The sequence below is a fragment of the Pteropus alecto genome, unplaced genomic scaffold (genome assembly GCF_000325575.1).
Source record: "Pteropus alecto unplaced genomic scaffold, ASM32557v1 scaffold339, whole genome shotgun sequence".
Classification (NCBI taxonomy): Eukaryota; Metazoa; Chordata; class Mammalia; order Chiroptera; family Pteropodidae; genus Pteropus; species Pteropus alecto.
In genome coordinates, this window is record NW_006442509.1 from 1,260,867 (window position 1) to 1,279,271 (window position 18,405).

General features: G+C 64.5%; 1 protein-coding gene across 7 annotated transcripts in view; it reads left to right on the forward strand.

The window, feature by feature from the left end:
• The window catches only part of PCBP3 (poly(rC) binding protein 3), a 59,145-nt gene extending 46,600 nt beyond the window's left edge, over window positions 1–12,545 (forward strand). For 2 of the 7 annotated variants that reach the window (XM_025040319.1, XM_025040322.1), the window contains 5 exons: window positions 2,931–3,009; window positions 3,552–3,611; window positions 6,426–6,478; window positions 10,042–10,211; window positions 11,068–12,544. In XM_025040319.1, coding sequence (XP_024896087.1) covers window positions 2,931–3,009; window positions 3,552–3,611; window positions 6,426–6,478; window positions 10,042–10,211; window positions 11,068–11,104 — 399 coding nt within the window. In that variant the 3' untranslated portion in view covers window positions 11,105–12,544. Of the gene's footprint in view, window positions 1–2,930; window positions 3,010–3,551; window positions 3,612–6,425; window positions 6,479–10,041; window positions 10,212–11,067 lie in introns of all 7 variants that reach the window. The other 5 variants (XM_025040320.1, XM_025040323.1, XM_015597619.2 and 2 more) reach the window with 4 other exon arrangements.
• Window positions 12,546–18,405: the final 5,860 nt, after the last annotated feature.

The following is an 18,405-nucleotide window of genomic DNA, read 5'->3' on the forward strand; positions in this document are numbered from 1 at the left end:
CCGCCTCAGCCCCCGCCCCTTGTGATTTGTAGACACTGGCAAGAACTGGAAGTCTGATTTTTTAATGGTACAAATACGTCAAAAAGTGGGAATTTGGGAATTTCCCTTAGCATTTTGTCCTGCTCCCTCCTTTAAATGTCAGCTTTAACTCCCAAAGAAGTGGCACGCTTGACTGATTAAGGGCAGAGGCGAGAGGAGAGAGCCAGCTAGCACCCGCCGTCTGCGCCTCTCTGGCCAGCGGTCACCCCGCCCACGGTGCGCTCCGGCGTGGGCGAGCGGTGGGGACATGTTTGCTGGTGTGAGCACCGTTTCGTAAAAAGCTCGGGGGGGGATCTCTGGGCTGCTGGCGTCAGACCCTGCTGCCTGTGCCACGCACGGCGGGGCCTCTGGGCCGGAGCCTGTGTCCCCCCAGCCAGTGCGGACCACACTTCACGTCCTGCTGGTCATGCACGTGGTCCTTCCACTTTACAGAGGAGGATGGTGGCCCATGGAGACCTGCAGGCCTGTCCCCACAGAGCTGTCGGGGTTGGGGTCCATTCAGGCCGGTTCTGCCTCCAGAGCCCCCCTCCCCTGCTGGCCAACCACACACGGCTGTGCACTCGTGGAGACTCGGGGACAAGTGGAGAGGACCCTGCCCTCACGGGTGCGTGCCAGCTTGGCCGCCAGACATGCGAGCAGGGGACGGGATGGAGGAACGAGACAGGAGCGGAGCAGCCGGCCAGGCTTCCTTGGGCCCAGCAGGCGCCGGCCGACCTCACTGCAGGCCCCTGGGGCAGGGCCAGAGCCCCAGGGGGTGGTCACACGCGTCTGTGTGGAGGCCCCGGGCGGCCAGCGCCGTGACAACTGGCTCCCTGCAACCAGACACAGCTGACCTCAGCTATCCAGCGTCACGCGTGGTGTCTCCAGATGCGGGGTTTCCTCAGCACCCTGGGAGCTCGTAGCCCCCTCCCTGTGAGGAAACGTGGGGCTGGGCTCAGGGCGTGACTGTGACTCGCTGCCCCCGCCCCAGAGCCTTCAAGTGGGCAGTGGGGTGTGCCTGGTCGGGGCCTCGGACGGTCTCACACGCCGCTTGCCCTCCGCACCCAGGACACCTCTGGGTGCTCGTGTCCCCGAAAGAAGAGCCTGCGCTAGGCCACCAGCTGCTTTGCTCCTTGTCTGGGGTGCTGTCTCCCAGGCGTGCCCTGCCGACACCTCTCTCAGGGGCCCCGATGCCTCGTGTCACGCCACACCCAGCGATGTCAGGGGAGGGGCAGGTGTGCTGGGCAGCAGGTGACCGTCAGCCCCTGGCTTCTGCCGTGGCTTTGACCAGCACACCCCACCAAGGGACTCTTGGAGTGAATCTGACCTCAGGTCACCAAGTCCCCTGACTCTCTCACCTCAGGACCCCAGGCACCATAGCTGCGCCCGGAGTGGCCTCAGGGAGCCTGGCATGTGGCCAGTTGTCCCCAAGCAGGGCCCCCGTAAGTGCTGCAGATCAGGGGACACTTGGAAGTGGAAACGGGGTACTTTCAGCCACACTCGGTTCCCCGGAGGGCGGGAGGAGGAGACCAGCAAGCTCTGTGACGGGGTCGCCCAGCAGAGGCTGTCCCTCCAAGGGGTGGCCAGGGGGCCCACGTGCCGCACCGACACCCCAACCTGCAGAAGCAGGAAGCCAGACTGACCTCCAGTGTCCCACAGGCCTTGGCTGCCCCCACAGGGCTCCAGGCCAGGGGTGGGGACGTCGGGGCAGCGGTGATCCTCCTGGATCCTCCGCGCTGGGTGGGGACGCTTGGGGTTTATTTTGGCGCTGGCCGAGCAGTCAGGAGAGCGGGCCGGCTCCCAGGGGGCCGGCAGCACAGCCACACGTCGTCCCCCCACGGGCTCGTCTGTGAAGGCGCCGTGCAGCCGCTGCCCGCCAAGACGTTTCTGTGCATTGAAGGAGCCCAGATCCTGCACAATGGGACAGACACGGGTGGCATCAGAAGCTGGTGTCACCCGGGATGCCAGCTCTGCCCTCTGAGTGCCTGCTCCCCAGTCAAGTCTGGGCTGGCCCTGGAAGCTGCACCGGGCGCAGCGGGGCCGGCCTTCCTGCCGAGAGAAGGCTGGGGTCGAGGACATGTCCAGACATATGCCGCCGCCACCCGCCTTTCCCGGCTGGAGGCACAGCCCTGTGGGCCAGCCCGACCTGAGGACGTCCAGCCCCAGGGTGTCTGAAGGGCAGGAGGGTTCTGAGCCTGGGGCTGCTGCCTTCGGCTTCAGATGTGGCCAAGTCTCACCGCATTCACCTTTACCTGCTGTACATTAGCTTTTATTTGGGAGACCTCGCTCTGGTAAATAACGGAACAAGCTGCGTTTCAAAGCCCCCTACGAAGTCCAGTGGCCGGGTGGAGGGGGTGCAGGGACATGGTGGGCCTCTGGGCACTCTCACCCATGCCCCCACAGAACCTTCCAGCACTACCTCCTGCAATCCTGGATGTCACAGGACTGACCGCGCGGGGCGATCGGGCCTAGCACAGGGCCGGGGCAGGGTGAGGTTTGCAGGAGCGACCGTCACACGGGCTCCCCACAGACACACGCGAGCTCCGCGTGACGACGTGGCTGATGCTCTGAGACCCCACGTCTGACAGCCAGTCCTGTTCTGTGGCTGTCAGACGTGCCCCCATCCCATGAAGCTGGTCCGGGGGTCGCTCGTCCGCCCAGGCCTGTGCGGTGGGAATCCCGGCTGGCTCCAGCCGGGGCCGCCGGGGACCCCAGGGGAGGACGGGCTCAGCGCGCCCGCTGGCACCGGCCCATTGGTTCTCCCAGGCCAAGTCCTTGAGTTCTGCTGCGTCTGCCATGTGTCCGCATGGCCCTCTTTATTTGTACAGAGTTCTGTTACTGCCTTTGTAATTTGGTGTGACTTGTACTCGATGACAATAACCTTCTTAGCTCTCGTGTCCCTCCTACCCCAGCAGTTGACCAAGCTCCACCAGCTGGCCATGCAGCAAACCCCCTTTCCTCCCCTCGGACAGACCAACCCCGCTTTCCCCGGTACGTACCCGGCCGCCCCCTCGGACCCCCCTCTCCTCCCCGGGGGCTCCTCTTTGCACACTGGCTTTGCTCAGGGCGTGAGCAGAGCAGCTGGAGTTCCGGTGGGCACGTGGCGTGCGCGCTGCCGGGCCGGGCGGGAGGCCTGTGTGTCCCTGAGGTGGGTTGGTCATCTCCCAGCTGGCCGTCTTGACCGGGGTGCCGGTCTGCAGGAGGCCGGGGCGCGTCCCCGGAGTGACGCCCACCCCAGACGGCGCCTGCCCTGCCCTGCCCCTGGGAAAAGCCAGGAAGCTAGTCCCCCAGCGCAGGGTGCAGCGGCAGCGGCTCTGCCGGCATCGGGGTGGGGCGGGCCTGAGCACAGCTGTGTCTGGCCGGCGGGCTCCTCCTAATGACACGGGGCGCCACCTTGGCAGCCGTGGCCGGCGGGGGCCCGCCAGACACACCCATCTGCTGCCGCCAGTCAGGTTCTGAGCTTCCCTAGCCGAGTGGCCTCGCTTATCTCCTTGAGGGCAAAACGTTAAATGTGTCTCTTCTTTGCTCTCCAGGAGAAAAGCTGTCTTTACACTCCTCCGAAGAAGCTCAAAATCTGATGGGCCAGCCCTCAGGTAAACGGGGCGCCCCCGGGAGAGCCAGGCCGGGCGGGGGCGGCCCATGCCCTGGGCGGGCCCACGCCCTCTGCCCGTCACCGCTGGGAGCGTGGCCGCGCGTCAGGGGCTCCAACTGTGCTCCGAGCACGCCGCCGCCCGCCAGGCCCTGAGCACGGCAGAGGGACTGTGTTGTCGTGTTCTCTGGCGGCACAGACTTCACGATGTGGGCCTTCCCTAGACGTGCGCCCCTAGGAGCCAGGAGCACACCATCACGCAGGAGAGCACCGGGCACCCTCCCGGGATGTGTGGACCCCCTCCCCCCGGGCGCGGGCCAGCGAAGCCACCGGAAGCGGTGGCCTGGTCTAGCGGGCTCCCTGTGAGAAAGGTGTCACCCACTCTCCCGTCCCCCAGGAGGTCCCGGGCCAGAGCAGAGGACCACGAGTCCAGCTAAAGGCCGATGAGGGGCAGCAGAGCGTTTCCAGCCGTGCTGGCCGTCCCCTCCCCCCCGGTGGTGTTTGGGCCCCGGGGTGCGGCTCAGGCTGCAGGAAGCCCCAGGACTTCCCCACAGGCCCCCACTGGGTCCAGCTGTGCACCCCGGGGCTCGCGGTGCGCCTCGGCTGAGACACTGGCTCTGATGCTCCCCCGTGGATGGCGGGCTCCCCCTCAGTGGAGCTTTTGAGTCGTTAATGCCGAACTTAGTGAGTGGAAATTAGAGAAGAATTTATGGAACGTTTGCTCATGGGAGCAGATTTCAGCCCTTGCAAGGTCACCGTCTGGGCGACGCACATGGGTTTGTGCGGCCCTCTGCGGTTTGTAACGCGGTTCCTGTAATTACCCACGAAGGGCTCCTGGAGATGCCTGGGACCCCCGGGGCCTGGCTTGCCTGGGGCACACAGCCCCTACCCTCGCCTTCCGCCTCCCCCACAGCCCCTCCCCCACAGCCTGCCCGCCTCGGGGACTTGGGGCTCCTCTCTGTGACAGCCTCCATCCCTAAAGCCCCGTGGGACCCGAAGCTTGTGCACGCCCCCACACACGCACGGCACGCACGCATCCTGCCACCACAGCAGGTGAGGCACGGTGGCCCTGACGACAGCACTGGCTTGCTGGACAGGACCCTGAAGGCCGCTGTCAGCGCTGCTTGCAGACAGCCTCGGGTTGTGTTGGGGAGTCCAGTCCCATCCCAGAGCATGGTGTCATCGCCACAGCAGTGACACTCACAAGAGCCCGCCACCCGGGGTCCCAGTTTTAAACTTCTCATGAGTTTAGTTTTATTTTCCTCTTGCAAAGGGTCTGACACCCCCTCCCTCAGGACACACCAGGGTGAGCAGGTGGGGCCCGTGGCCTTGTGTCCGCCCAGGCCAGGCTGGTAGGGACTCAGGCAGGACTGGGGAAGTCTCTTAAAAGACATTTTCGGTGTCACTGTGAGATGCGGATAGATAGTTGAACCATATTGAAAACGCTTTTGTTAGAAGATGCAGCTTGAGCCTGCAGAAGGGAACTGACAGACAGCCTGAGGCGAATGGTTCACGCACCTGCCAGCTGGGCCGCCATGCTCCAGGGGCCCCTAGGCCAGCCCCACGCAACGAGACCATGGCCATGTGTGCCTTGTTTTGGGGACACAGTGCTGAGGAAGAAGAAGCAGGAAGAGGGTGGGCCATGGGAGTGGGGAGGCTTGGGGCGTAGGGAGGAAGCGGGGCCATCAGCGAGCTTTGGGTCTTGGTGGCACTGACCTGCATTTTGTTGGACGTCCTGGGCCTTGGGAGATGAGACGGTGGGGTGGGGCAGGACGGGGACCAGCGGGTAGGAAGGGGGCCCAGGTCCCGGGGCGGGAAGGGGGCCCAGGTCCCGGGGCGGGAAGGGGGCGCAGGTCCCGGACCGTTCCGCAGGCGCGTGAGCCCGCCTGGCCTGCGCAGTCGGCGTGAGCGGAGAGACGGGGTGGAGCTGGGCTCCAGCGCCTCAGCTGAGCCTCAGGCCCCAAGAGGAGAAGCCGGGACGTGGGGCCTGGGGAGGGAGCACACGGTCCCCACGTGGGCTGTGGGCTTGAGACACCTCCTGAGAAGGGGGAGGCGGCACCAGGGACAGGGAGCCAGGGCCCGCGCCCCCACCACTGCCCCCATGCGTTTCCTTGTCCCTTCCCAAAGCGCGGGGAGACGGCCTGCACTCCGAGGAGCTTTTCGTTGGCTGGCTCCCGAGCTGAGATGTGTCAGGATAAAGGTGGGGGCCCAGTGACAGGAAGCAAGTGTCCCCACCTCCAACATAAGACCCCGCACAGAGACGCAGTCTTCCGGGGGCCCCGTAGCTCGCCTGTGGGTCCTGGGGCCCAGGCAGGGTGAGCCGCACCGGACCCGGGCCGTGGAGCGGGCCACGCAGTCATGTGTGTGCGGCACAGGGTCGGGCGGCCACGGCAGGCAGCTGGTGTCACCTGGGCCGCGCGGGCAGTGAGGGGGCCGAGTGCCGCGGGGCTGGGGCGTGGGGAGGGCAGAGGAGACCAAGAACCGAGGGAGGACAGGCACCCAGCGTCAGGCAGGGGGACCAGTGCGGAGTCCCCAAGACGGGGCCCCACCCTGGAGCCACTTAGCCCAGGGCTCCCCAGTGTCTGTGAAGTCGTCCCGCCTGGCAGAAGGGCCATCGTGGTGTGCCCGGAACAGAAGCCCCACCGTCCTTCTGCTGGGGTCTCGTTCTCCCTGGTTCGTGGGAAGCTGGGGCTCAGGACTCGGTGCGGCTGGGCTAAGATGTCACAGGGCCTCAGCTGTGCTGCCCGCCCGCGTAGGTGCTGGGGTGCAACGGGGGCAGCCTTCCGCCAGCCTAACCATGTCCCCTTGGTGTGCCCAGGTCTGGACGCCAGCCCCCCGGCCAGCACTCACGAGCTCACCATTCCCAATGACGTGAGTATGCCAAGCCCCCGCCCACCCCACCGCACTACCTCCCCCCACATTCAGCCGTCAGAGGCCCTGGCGCCCGACGGGAAAGGAGCCGCTGGGGATTCAGGTGCCAGGGCTGGCGGGAAGCCTGAGGGCCCCGCTGAGCCCAGGCGAGGGCACGGCCCTGGTCCGGGTGGCCCAGGAGAGCTCAGGAGCAGACCTGCCCTGTGCCCCCTGGTCTCTGGGGGGCTGTCGCACGGTGTCCGGGCTCCCGTGCCTGGCGTGCCTGGCGCCCAGTGTCAGCTCAGCTGTGGGTGGCCTCACGAGCCCCGCCCACACTCTATCCCTCCACACCATCCTCTGAATCCTCGGACCACCCTGAAAGCGTTGACTCGGCTCCCAGGATCAGGACGCCAGGGCGGCGGGGGCCACGTGTCCTGGAGGGGCAGCGGCCTGAGCGGCATGGAGCGGCTTTTCCCGCCCCAGGCCCCAACCCTCCGCCTGCGGTGCTCTGCCCCTCGCTGCCCGGCCGGAAGCCCCGCCTCTTCCTGTCAGTGCACAAAGCACAGGAAGCACGGACTGTGACCTCAGGTGGCCCACCCGAGGGTGGAAGGAGCTGGGCACTGGGCCCCTGGACAGGAGTACTCCAGGCCCCCGTGCAGCTGCAGGCGTGGGCAACATGGCCCTGCGTCCTCGAAGGGAGAGGGTGTCTGCGTCAAGGGCTTCGGACACGTCCTCGTGCGTGGCTGGTCCTTGCACGGCGGCCCCGGGCACCTGCCCGGTGCTTTTGCCCAGGCGGTCCGTGCGTGTCGCCGCCCCACTGTGCGTGTCCTCCTTCGTAGCCTTGTTCACCAGCACCAGCTGCCCTGCCCTGACCGGCGCCTTCGTTTTAAAACTGAGATGCACGTGACAAGCGAGAGGGAGCTCGTCGGGAGCGCCTGTGCCTGTCCCCCCCAGGGCGCGGCTGCCACCCTCCCGCTGGGACCGAGGCGCCCTGCAGAGCCCGCCCTCAGCCTCTCCTCCCCTCCCGCAGCGCGGCACACGCGCCCGTGCTCCCGGGCCCCTGCCGCCCTGCCAGAGGGAAGTGGAACTGTCTGTCGGGACAGTCACCTGTCAGCTTGTCCGTCTCTTTTCCTCGGTCGAAGTCCGATCAGGCACAGGGAGATCGTGCCGACACCTGCGTGTCGCCACAGCTTACCTGCAGGAAGGAACTGGGGACAAGCGTGATGACTTAAATGATGCACAGATTCCGTGTGCGTCAGCCTACACCAGGCAGCCTGCCGAGGTGGCCGCGGGGGCCCAGGCCCGGCCGGGGCCCAGAGCTGTGCGTAGCACTGCCCCACAGCTGGCCGCGCCGAGCTCTGTCCCTGAGGCCACCGCTGCGCCCTCGCCGCCTGCAGCGCAGTGTGCGGCACTCACGCCACTGTGACTGGCAGCGCCGTGCTCAGGCCCCTTCCCCTGGTCCCGGTCCCAGAATCCCCCAGGCCTTCTGCGGGCACAGGGGACCCAAGGGCTGGCACAGGCAAGTCCGGGAGCTGGGTAGGGTCGGGGTGGCTTCGACCTGGCGGTTGGTCAGGAGGAGCTTTGTTCCTCGGGAGCATCCTGCCGTCTGCCTCTCAATGCCTGGCAGAGGCGGCGGGGCGGGGGAGAGCTGGTCTCTGGACCGGACGTCCGAGGGGCCCGGAGACCCGGGGAGGCCGGCGAAGCGGCGGCTCTGGGCTGCGGGACGGCCCGGCGTGCCTCCTACCGGCAGGCGAGTGGCCGGGAGGGCGGCTCGGGCCTCGTGCTCCCAGTGCTCGCGTCCACTCAGAGAGGCTGTGGCTGGGCGCCGCCGCCAGCGGGGAGAGTGATGTGTGCCGCCTGGTGCTGGCGTCAGTGTCACACCTTGCTGAGTCCCTCTCCAGTGCTGGAACCGCGCAGCTTTACCTGCAGGGAGGTTCCCCCAGGCACGGAGCGGGGGCTCGGGTGGGTGCGAGGTCCCTGGGGCTGGGGGACACCCTGAGGGTGGACAGGAAGAGCGCTGTGCTGGCTGTCGTTTCCAGCAAGCCGGCGGGGAGCCGGGCACGCTGGGGGAACGGGGCGCAGCGGCCAGGACGCCTTCCTCAGTGGCTCGCGGAGCCCACCGCAGCGGGCTGGGCAGGGCCCTCGCACCCGAGCGCGGGGGCACTCGCAGGAACGAGGTGGCCAGCACGCGGTTTCTGGTGGCCGAGGAAGGCGTGAGGACAGGAGGCCGGCCGGGCCTCGTCAGGGCAGGGACGCCCAGCGGGCCCCCCTGGCTGCCGGCCTCTTCAGGGAGCCCCGCTGACCCCACGTTCTCCTCGAGCCCTCAAGACGCCTCTGCCACCGGGCCCGTGCTCGGGAAGAATGGTCAAGGGTCTCAGGCCGCTGGCTGGAGGCCACGCTCCCTGACCCCAGGAGGACCGGGGGCGGGCCTCGGAGGGGAGTGGGGCCTGGGGACAGGGCAGGTGGAGTAAGCTGAGCGTTGGGGACAGATGGTTGTTGGATGTCTGGGCAGATTGTGGGCAGTCTGGTGGGGCTGCTGGTCTAACCTCGGAGAGGAGCAGAGGTGGCCCCACAAGTGAGCCGTGTGAGACGCCATAGGCCACCTCTCAGACGAGAGCTGGTGGAGACGCACCCTGCGCCCGTGAGCTGTCGTCGGGGGCAGGTTCAGGGCACCTGTGTTTGGGAACGGGTCCCCCGGGACCGTCTCACAGCCCGGCCCCGGCCCCGGCCCCGCACGGCTGCCGCACGGACGGAGGACGGGCGCTCCCTCCTGCTGCAGGTGTCGCCGCGATGCTGGCGCCCACGGCCGGGCCGCCTGCCAGGCCTCACTCTCCAGCCTCTTCATCCTGCGCAGCCGCTCAGAGCGCCGACTGGTGGCCCCTGTGTGGACGAAGCGCCTGGGTCCATGGGAGAAATCGAGAGGTGCCCTTGCCCAGCAGGACGGGCCGAGAGGGCCGGCTGCCACAGAGCGCCGGTCCCGACCTCAGGCACAGTCTGGCCCCACATGTGGCTGTCCTGTGTCCTGATCAAGCCTCGGCTCTCGTCCCTCTGGCTGCTTATTCTCAATGACACCTGCTCATTCAGATGGCTGAGTGGCCAGAGGCCACTGCATCCCATCTTTAAACAGGTCGCACAATGGGAGGGAAAGGGACATCTGATGTGTCCTCAGAATTTTGTCCAAGTTCATCAAAAGACAGGTCTCAGGCAGCCACAAGCTTTACCCTGGCTTCAGACAGACATCCCGCCGCCCCGGGAACTGAGCCGGGAGGGCGCCTCCACCCTGGTGCTGGCATCAGGCCTCCTGGCTCCACATCACCCAGGCCCCCAAAGGACACTGGGCAGGTGATGCAGCCACGTGACTCGGGCCTCCTGATTTGTCGAGCCGGCTCGCAGTTGGGCACCAAGCAGAGCCCAGGTGCCCACAGCCCCCGCCTCTCCCACAGGAAGGCGGGCCTGCCCCGTCACCCCCCAGGGCGGACGGCACGGAGCCGGTGGCATGGCCGCCCCGCAGGCTGCCCTGGGCTGCGCACACCCTGCCCGGGCCGCCCTGGGCTCCTCTCTAAGAAACCCCATCCCTTCTCCAGCTAATAGGCTGTATAATTGGACGCCAGGGGACCAAGATCAATGAAATCCGACAGATGTCCGGAGCTCAAATCAAGATTGCCAATGCCACGGAAGGGTCATCGGAGCGTCAGATCACCATCACGGGGACCCCGGCTAACATCAGCCTCGCCCAGTACCTCATCAATGCCCGGTGAGCACTGGTCAGTGGTCGGGACCCTCAGAGACCGGCTGGCCGGGGCGTGGAGTGCGCTGGAGTCTTCATACAAACACAGGGCCTTGCCCCCTTGACCTTTCACCCTGAGGGATCATCAGTGGGAGGCCCAGAGCATTCTAGAGGGGCGATAGCTCCACCGCCCAGGGCCTGGGGTCCGCCATACGGCAGGGTTAACTGACACTTACCTTAGGGCTGTGGTTTCTGAGAGACGTTAGCGGGTCACCTCGCTCGCACATGCCTCATGGCTGCAGAGACACCCCCACCCCCAGACGCCATCGGAGCAGTGTGACAGGACAGTGCGGGCTCGAGCTTGCCCGCTGGGGAGGTGACGTCCTACAGCCCGGCCAGGGCACCACGCCTGGGCCGCTCACCTCGGCCCCCCTGCCCAGGGCATGTTGGAGAAGGAACACGGTGCCAGCACCCGGGGAGGCGGGACCTCACCGGAGGGAGGGAAGGGGCCCTGCCTCCCCCGCCACACACGCAGGGCCAGACCCTCCTCCCCGACCCAGGATGCAGAGGGGCTGGAGGGAGGCCTAGGCTGGCCGGGGGCGGGGGACAGCCGTGGGCGTGCGACCCCAGTGTCACTCTCCACGTTGTGGCAGCCGTATTTGTCACACCCCGATATGGTGACAGGGACAGAAGACCTCGTGGGCCCAGTCCCTGGCGGGTCTCCCTCCCTCTGCTGGGCGCTGGTCCCCAGCTCCAGCCCACTGAGCGCGGACCCGGGATGACCCGCCCCAGCAGAGGGCACACGGCTGCCAAGGCTGCGTGTCCCGCGTCTGCTCCCGTTCCGTGAGCATGCTGCGACCTGTCTCTGTCTTTTCTCCTGCAGGCTGACGTCCGAGGTCACTGGCATGGGCGCGCTCTGACCCTTCCGGTGGCATCCACCCCGCGGCCCCGCGGCTCGCCACTGTACAGACAGCCCGCCCCTCGTCACAGATACAAATAGCGGTTTTCTTTATGACACGTGGCCGGTGCCGCCGAGACGCACGCACCAACGAAGCAGCCGCGTCCACGGCTGAGCCTGGGCCCACCCCCGCGTTAGCCTCCGCCCGTCTGTCCCTGCGCCAGCATGCGGCGTGACTTCTGTCCTGTGCTCCGGGGCATTCCCGTCCGTGACGTTCTAGAAGTATCGTTCCTAGTGTCAGTGTGACGTTTCAGAGTGGGTCTGACGTTTCGACGCCGTCCCCTGCACCGCCCCGCGGCCCGCTTCCCCTCGCCCGCATCCAGGCGGGTGTCCACGTGGGTGTTTGCCCGGGCGTGCCTCCTCCTTGTTCCGAGGGAAGGGGGAGCATGGTGCCGGGGCCCTGGCCGAGGCACAGGGTGAGGTGGGGTGCTCGGGCACTTGAAGGGGAGACATGGGCCCCTGGGCACCTTCGGGGGGCCGGAGGGCACGGGCTGGCTGGGAAGCGCCTCTGCTCCATGTCGGAGTTCAATAAAGGTCGTGGGCCGCCCCGCTGGCTGTGGCTCCTCTGTGCCCCTCGCCAGGCCCCGTCCCTCCCGCGCACGTGCGCTCGCACCCGAGACCCGGCCCAGCAGCCGTGGCTGGAGCAGCCAGTCCTTTGTCACGCAGTCAGCCCCCGGCCCTGCGCCCCCGGCCTTCGCAAGTCATTCCGGTTTTGCTTTTGCAGAATTACTGAAAAAGACAATGACAGAAACTTCATTTTTGGTTTCTGAATTGTGGACTCACCTCTCCCACCACCTGTGTGTGGGGGGACAGGCCACACGCAGTGACCCCAGTGTGCACACCACACCCTTTCACCGAACTGTGTTCTCAGCTCGCCCCCGCCCACCGCCCCTTCTGGATGCTGAAGCCCTGGGTGGGACGCGGGCCCTGGCAGAAGGGGGCTCACGATGGACAGAGGCCGTCAGCCTCTCCCAGAGCCTGTCAAGCACCCAGTGGCCCGGGGTGGCCTGCCTGTCAGCGGGAGCCCCTTCGCAGCTGCCCGCGTGGCCAGGCCACCTGGCACACTCCCCTCACTATCTCCACAGCCCCTGGTCAAGGTACAGTGCACATCACAGCAGCGCCGAGCCACCTCGCACACCTGGGTGGCTTAGGGCCATGTGGTCCACTCACCCATTGGACACGTTGGCCACATGCCGGCCACCCCTCAGGGGAACCTGGGAGGAGGCGGAGATGTGGCAGACACAGGCCATCCCCTGGGCACCTCCGTCGGCACGTGGGCAGTGGGTGGCCGGCAGACGGGGTGAGTACGAGCCTATAGGGCAGTAGGTGTGGCGATGCACAGACCCGGCTGGGCGGGGCGCCAGGAGCTCAGTGTGGAGTGGGCAGGCACAGCGGGCCGACCCAGAGCAGCAGGCGGAGGGCGGGGCGGGGGGCCAGGCCGCACAGGGCAGCGGGCACCGACAGGAGGCTGGGCTGGGCATGGGGCGTGGGCGCCAGGGGCATATTGAAGGGAGACCTGGCAGGACCAAGACAGCCGCCCGCGGGCTGCGCCAGGGTCCAGGCAGGGTGGCGGACGGCTGGGGCTGTGGGGAGGGGGCGGGCTGGGGCTCTGAGGTCCAGCTCTGGAGCATTTGGGCAGGGGGACAGAGCGGTGCCAGCCCAGGGTGCTGGGGGGCACTGAGGGAGTGAGGAGAGCCGGGCGAGGCCCAGATGCTGACCGCGTGCCGGTGCCGCCCGCCCCAGTGAGGCCCGGCATCCTGAGGAGCTGGGCCCCCAGGGAGCCGCCCCGAGCCCGGCGGGGGCGTGGAGGCCAGGGCGGGCTCGTGCGCCGGGGGGCTCGCGCGGGAGCGTCTACGTGTAAAACCACTGTGAGCGTCCCGTAGAAATCTCCGTGCAGCCATCGGCGTCCGTTGCTCGTGGCACGTGCCTGGGCCGGAAATGGCTGGGGCGTGTGATGGGCGTGCGTTGCACCTTTCGAGGAGCCTCTTGTGCGTGTTCTGCAGCGGCTGTTCCCCGCCACACTGTCTCCGGGTGGGCGGTGCCCGTTCTTCCACGACATCGGCAGCGTCTGCCAGCTGGTCCTGGCGGGTTCGCAGTGGCACCTCATCGTGGCTTCTGCTGCGTCTCCCCCATGACGATGACACGGAGCGTTTTTTCGCATGTTTATCTGCCACCTCTGTCTTCTCTGCTGGAGCGTTCGAATCTCTTGCCCGTTTTTAAATCTGGCTTCTCAGTACCGAGTCGTGAGCCTTCTTTAGTTTCTGGACGCGGTCCCCTTACCGGAGGCGTGCGCTTGCGGCCGTGGCTCGTCTTGTTCAGCTCTCGGCGACGCCGTCAGCGACGCCTGCGCGTGGCTTTGCTGTTTCTCGCAGTGCAAGTCTGCTGGTGGCGAACTCCTCCGGGCGCATCGATGTGCACCATGTTTTAACTCAGCCCGTCCTCCCGAGGGCTGTTCGCTGGCCTTCGCGTTTGGTTGGCTCCTTCGTCACTTTGAAGAAGTGGCTCGTCTTCTCGCTGTCTTTCCCACAGGGAGCCTGCCGTCTCCCTCACCTTTGCCGCCCTGTGCGTGTTGTCCTGGCTGCCACTGAGGTCCCCCCCTTCGTCGCTGGGCCACTCGAGTCCGGTGTGCCTTGCGGTGATTTTCTCATGCGTCTCAAGCCCGCGCTTTCTTGAGCTCGCGGGACCTAGGCGGGCCGATTGTTTTCATCGAGTTGAGGGTTTTTTCAGCCATTATTTCTTAAAACCTGTCTCCTGCCCCGCCCCGGCCCTCCCGTCTTTTCTCAGAGTGTTTTATTTAGTTCGTGGTAGTGCCTTCGAGTTCCTCGCCTTCCCTGCTGGAGCGGCGGGCGTGCCAGCCCCCAGCCCTCCGGGCTGCTCTTCTTTCCTGCGAGCACCTTCCTTACTCACACGCGGCGATCGGGACTCTGCTGAGCATGGAGCAGATGCAAGGTCCTCTCGCGGCAGTCCGTCCTTCCCGGCGCACTCCCATGTGACTGCTCGCCGCCTGGCCTCGCCGCTGGGCCTCGCCGCTGGGCCTCGCCGCCCTGGCCTCGCCAGGCTTTGGGTGGGGCCTCCTGGGCGAGGGGACCCTCCCAGCACCACTTGGGACTCTCTCGTCCCGGGCAGCTGCGGGGCTTGCCTGGTCTGCTCCCCTCCCTCTGGGGTCACTGTGCTTCATGGCCTCTGTCCAGTGTGTCCGAGGTCACTGTTCCACGGGTTTTGCTTGTTTTCTGGTTTCAGGCAGGAAGGTAAAGCTTCCTTGTTAGTCCATTTGGCGGGAAGCAGAAGCCCCTGGCTCATTTGTCCCATGGACTCCTGCATTTTATACACGTTTTCTCCTTAATTTCACGAGTTCTTCATAAACTATTTAAAATAAATTAATCACATTATTTCATATTTTCTTTTTTCTAAGCTCTCTGACAAAATCGTATCAAATTCAGAGTTAGTTTAATAGTTTTCGTTACTTAAAGACTGCCAGTTTTTAACAGTAAAATGTAAACCTCTTAAAATGCAATGCAACATCTCCCGTTAGCGCTAGGTGGTCCTTCTGTTCTCAAGACCGCGGCCAGTGCCTTCCTCGTTGGCGTGTGTGCCCCAGCGTTCTGTTTTTGCGGACGGCCACCCAGGTGTGCCAAAGCCGCCTTCCCGCTGACGTGAGAGGCACCTTGGCGTCAACCGGGGGGCGCTGGCTGCAGAACCTCCGGCCCAGCCGCCGCCCGTCGTCCGTGGAAGTTCACCCCTGCTCATTTCCGGGCTTCACAGTGTCGCTTGACAAGGCTCATTCCTCATCGTCACCCTGCGTTTTCAAGGACTTTTCTTATTGTTTATTTTCCATACAAACTGCGAATGAGCTCGCTCGTTCCGAAGCAGGACCAGTTGGCCTTTTCGCTGGAACCGCATTAGATTCATTCGTTACCCGGGGGAGCGTGCAGCTTCGCGTGCTGAGTCTGCGTTCCCAGAGCGGGGCACGTCCCTTTCCGTCTTCTGTGCTTCTCCGTGTCCTTCCTGGTCTCAGCGCGCTTTTCCTTCGTAGAGATCGTGCACGGTTCTTGCTAACTTTGTTCCTAGGCATTTTTTCATTTCCGCTCCAGTCATGAAGGGGGCCTTTCCTTCCGTCACCGCTTCTCCGTGATCGCTCCTTGTCCCAGGGCAGGTAAGATTCACGCATGTCAGCTTCGTGTCCTCCACCTCGCTGGATGCATCGTTTTACAGTTGTTTTTCAAACGATGCTGCAGGTTTCCCCAGCGTAGGCTGGGGCTCCGGGGGAGACCGCCAGGTTCGGTCCCAGCTCTGCCACTGACTGGCCGAGCGAGCTCGGACAAGCTGCTGGGCCTCTGGGCCTCGGTTTGCTCTTCTGGAGAGTAGTGACGTCACAACACTTCCCAGGGTCTTGGTCATGGCGAAGCGAATCGCACGTAAAGCACTGCAGACCGTGGCGGGCACCCGCAGACGTTGCGTCCAGCTGTGTCGACAGAGCCCCGGCTGCGGTGGCGTCAGGCGGTGGCGTCAGGCGGTGGCTTCTCCCGCCGCGTCTTGGTTTCCGCGCCTCTGATTTGCTTCTCTCTCCCGATTCCATGGCCCGAGCCTCCGGAGCGACGCACAGCGCCATGGCCGGCACAGGCGGCCTCCGCCTCAGCGGGGCTGCGGGCCCACAGACAGCCGGGGCGTGGGGTTCGCCTTTGGAAAGGACCCGCTTGTTCCTGTTTTACCAGGAGCTTCCCTGTCAGCAGTAGTAGCTCTTGGATTTTGTTAACGTTTTTTGAGCATCTGTATATATAATCTCCTGATCTTTCTCCTTAGGTCTGTTAACGTGAATTCTACTAATGGAGCCCCTAATAACGGACAGTCTCCGTGAGAACTTAGTTATCATGTGTTCTCTTTTCGAGGTGCTGCCTGGCTCTTCCCTGGTATTTTATTTCGGATTCTTGCCCCGATGTTCAGTAGGTCAGGTGGCTCTGCGATTTCCTTTAGGATTTAGTCTTCGTCGGGTTTGGGGATCAAGGTCATGCTCGCGTCTGCAAAAGAATACGGAAGTTCTCCGTCCGCTCAGCCCGGGACGGTTTGACAGCGTCCGCGCTGCGGGCCCTCGGCAGCGCCAGATAGTTCCCCCCGGACGCAAAAGTAGCCATGGATGCCAAGTCACAATGCGGTTTTCAGAGTTAGAGATAAAGCCCCGTGAGGAAAAGGGAAAGAATTTTCCCGCGCAACGTTCCGGACCTTTTGGGGAGGAGATGGGCTCAAACGCCTTTCTCTGTTTATTTTAGAAAACTCAATTTAGCTATTTTGTAATCTCTTCTGCGGTCCGTTTGGTAAATTACCATTTCCTGAGAAATTGTCCATTTCATTGAGGATTTGAAATTTCTTCGTATGGAGTTTCGTTTTTACTCAAATGAACAAAGGAGGAGCGGCCGAGGAGAGCGCTCTGCACACTGCCTGGGGGGCGATGGCGGCTGCGGCCGGGCCTGGCGGGCCCGGCGCAGGCAGAAGGGGCGGCTTTCTGAAGAGTTTCGCAGAGAAAACACTGCGACGTAAACAGTATCTTTTTAACCACATTTGGTGCCCAAGCAAAGGGGACCGTTCACAGCTGCGTGAGATTTCAGAAAGTCAGGAACCGCGCCGCCTCCCCGTCAGGGCCACTGACGCGCGCACTTCACACAAACCTTTCGTCGCCATGAGCCCTGGGGGAGGTGTCCCTGCGGGAACGAGGACAGTCACTGGGCCCGGTAGGCGCGTAGCGGGTGTCGAAGTCCTCGTGGTCAGATGGCCGGCGCCTAGTGAGGAGCCGAGGGTTCTGACAGGGGAGGCCCAAGCCCGGCTCCCACCCCGTGTGCCCGCCGGTCCGGCCTCGGTGCCCTGGAGGAGCTCGGGCTCCTCACGGTGGCAAAGCCGCCCCACGGCTGTTCCCGGATCGACACTGAGAACCAGGCCGCCGACCTTCGGGAAGAGTGCGCGTGTCTGGCTGCCGGCCGATGGTTCTCTGCGGGCCGTGAGCTCCTCGCCTCCAGCCCAGGGCTCCTTCCTGACCCCCAGGAGACTGCACCCAACGGGCATGGGGTAGTGGGCTGTGGGTGCCAGTCTGTGTGCCTGGCCCAGGGCGGTGCTGGCCGGGTGTGTGCCCCTGAGCAGGCTGCTTGGCCTGGTGGCCGGCTTCCCAGTGGCCCCCCCTCGCCACCACCCGGGTGCAGAACTGTGGGCGCTGCGGGCCCAGGGGCCACCCAGGTGCAGGCGTCCAGCGGGAGGGCTGTGTCCTGCTGGTAGCCTGTGGCCTCGCTCTCGGCCCTCCATCGAATGAACAACTCCAAGAGACAGGCCTGGCACTGTGCCTACATGTCCCTCCTCGGTGAGGACCCGGCCAGCCCCAGCGAGGGAGGGCCCCCTGCTCCATGACCCTGGCCCAGGGCGGCTCTGCCATCCTGAGTCTGCCTCACAGTCCAGAGTATCCGGGGGCCCCGCTTCCTGGCTTCCGCCTTCTTGGCTATAGTGAGGAGATGGTGTCCGTCCATTGAAAAATGTCCCTCCGCTGGTCAGAAGCGTGTGGCGTGGCGGGGGCGGGGTGGAGGGGGCGAATTTAAAGGCGATCGTATAAAGAAAAGTCGGCGTCCTTTCTTACAGATAATTGTGATTTGCAGAAAAAGGAAATCTTTCAAATCACGCACTTGAAAATAGGAGTTTGTGCATAGTTTCAGAATCACTGGTGAAATTTAAATAAAACAGTAAAGCCATGGGGTTTTCCATGTCATTTAAAATTCAGAAAGAATTCATCCTACATTCCTCAGAGCCAGAAGAAGCTGAGACAGCTCAGCCGGTGTCCGTGCAGCCATCAGACCAGCCCCCGCCACACTCACTCCCATGGGCCCCTCCTCGTGGCTGGGGGCACTGGCCTCGGCTGCAGGCCTCGTCCCTCAGGCCACCTGCCGTACTGCTGCGCCTGGGGAAGGCAGGACCAGGGTTGGGGACAGCCGCCAGGGACAGAAGCAAGACCCAGCCAGAGACGCTCTGATTTGTTTCTAGAACTTTTCCAAGCAGACGCAGAGCCCATCAATGAGCTGATGCACATCCTTCCAGCTCAGAGAGCGGGATCGGAGGGTGCCGTTTGCGTTCTCTTGGCTCAGGAATTCAGAATTTAGTTTCAGTCCCAGATGCTACGGCCTGTCTAGTGTTATGTTCCTCACGGCATTTTAAAACATATACCTTTAGTACAAATTTAAAAACATATAGGAAATTTGAAAAATTATACAGTCCTGGCCAGGCTTGCTTTAGTTC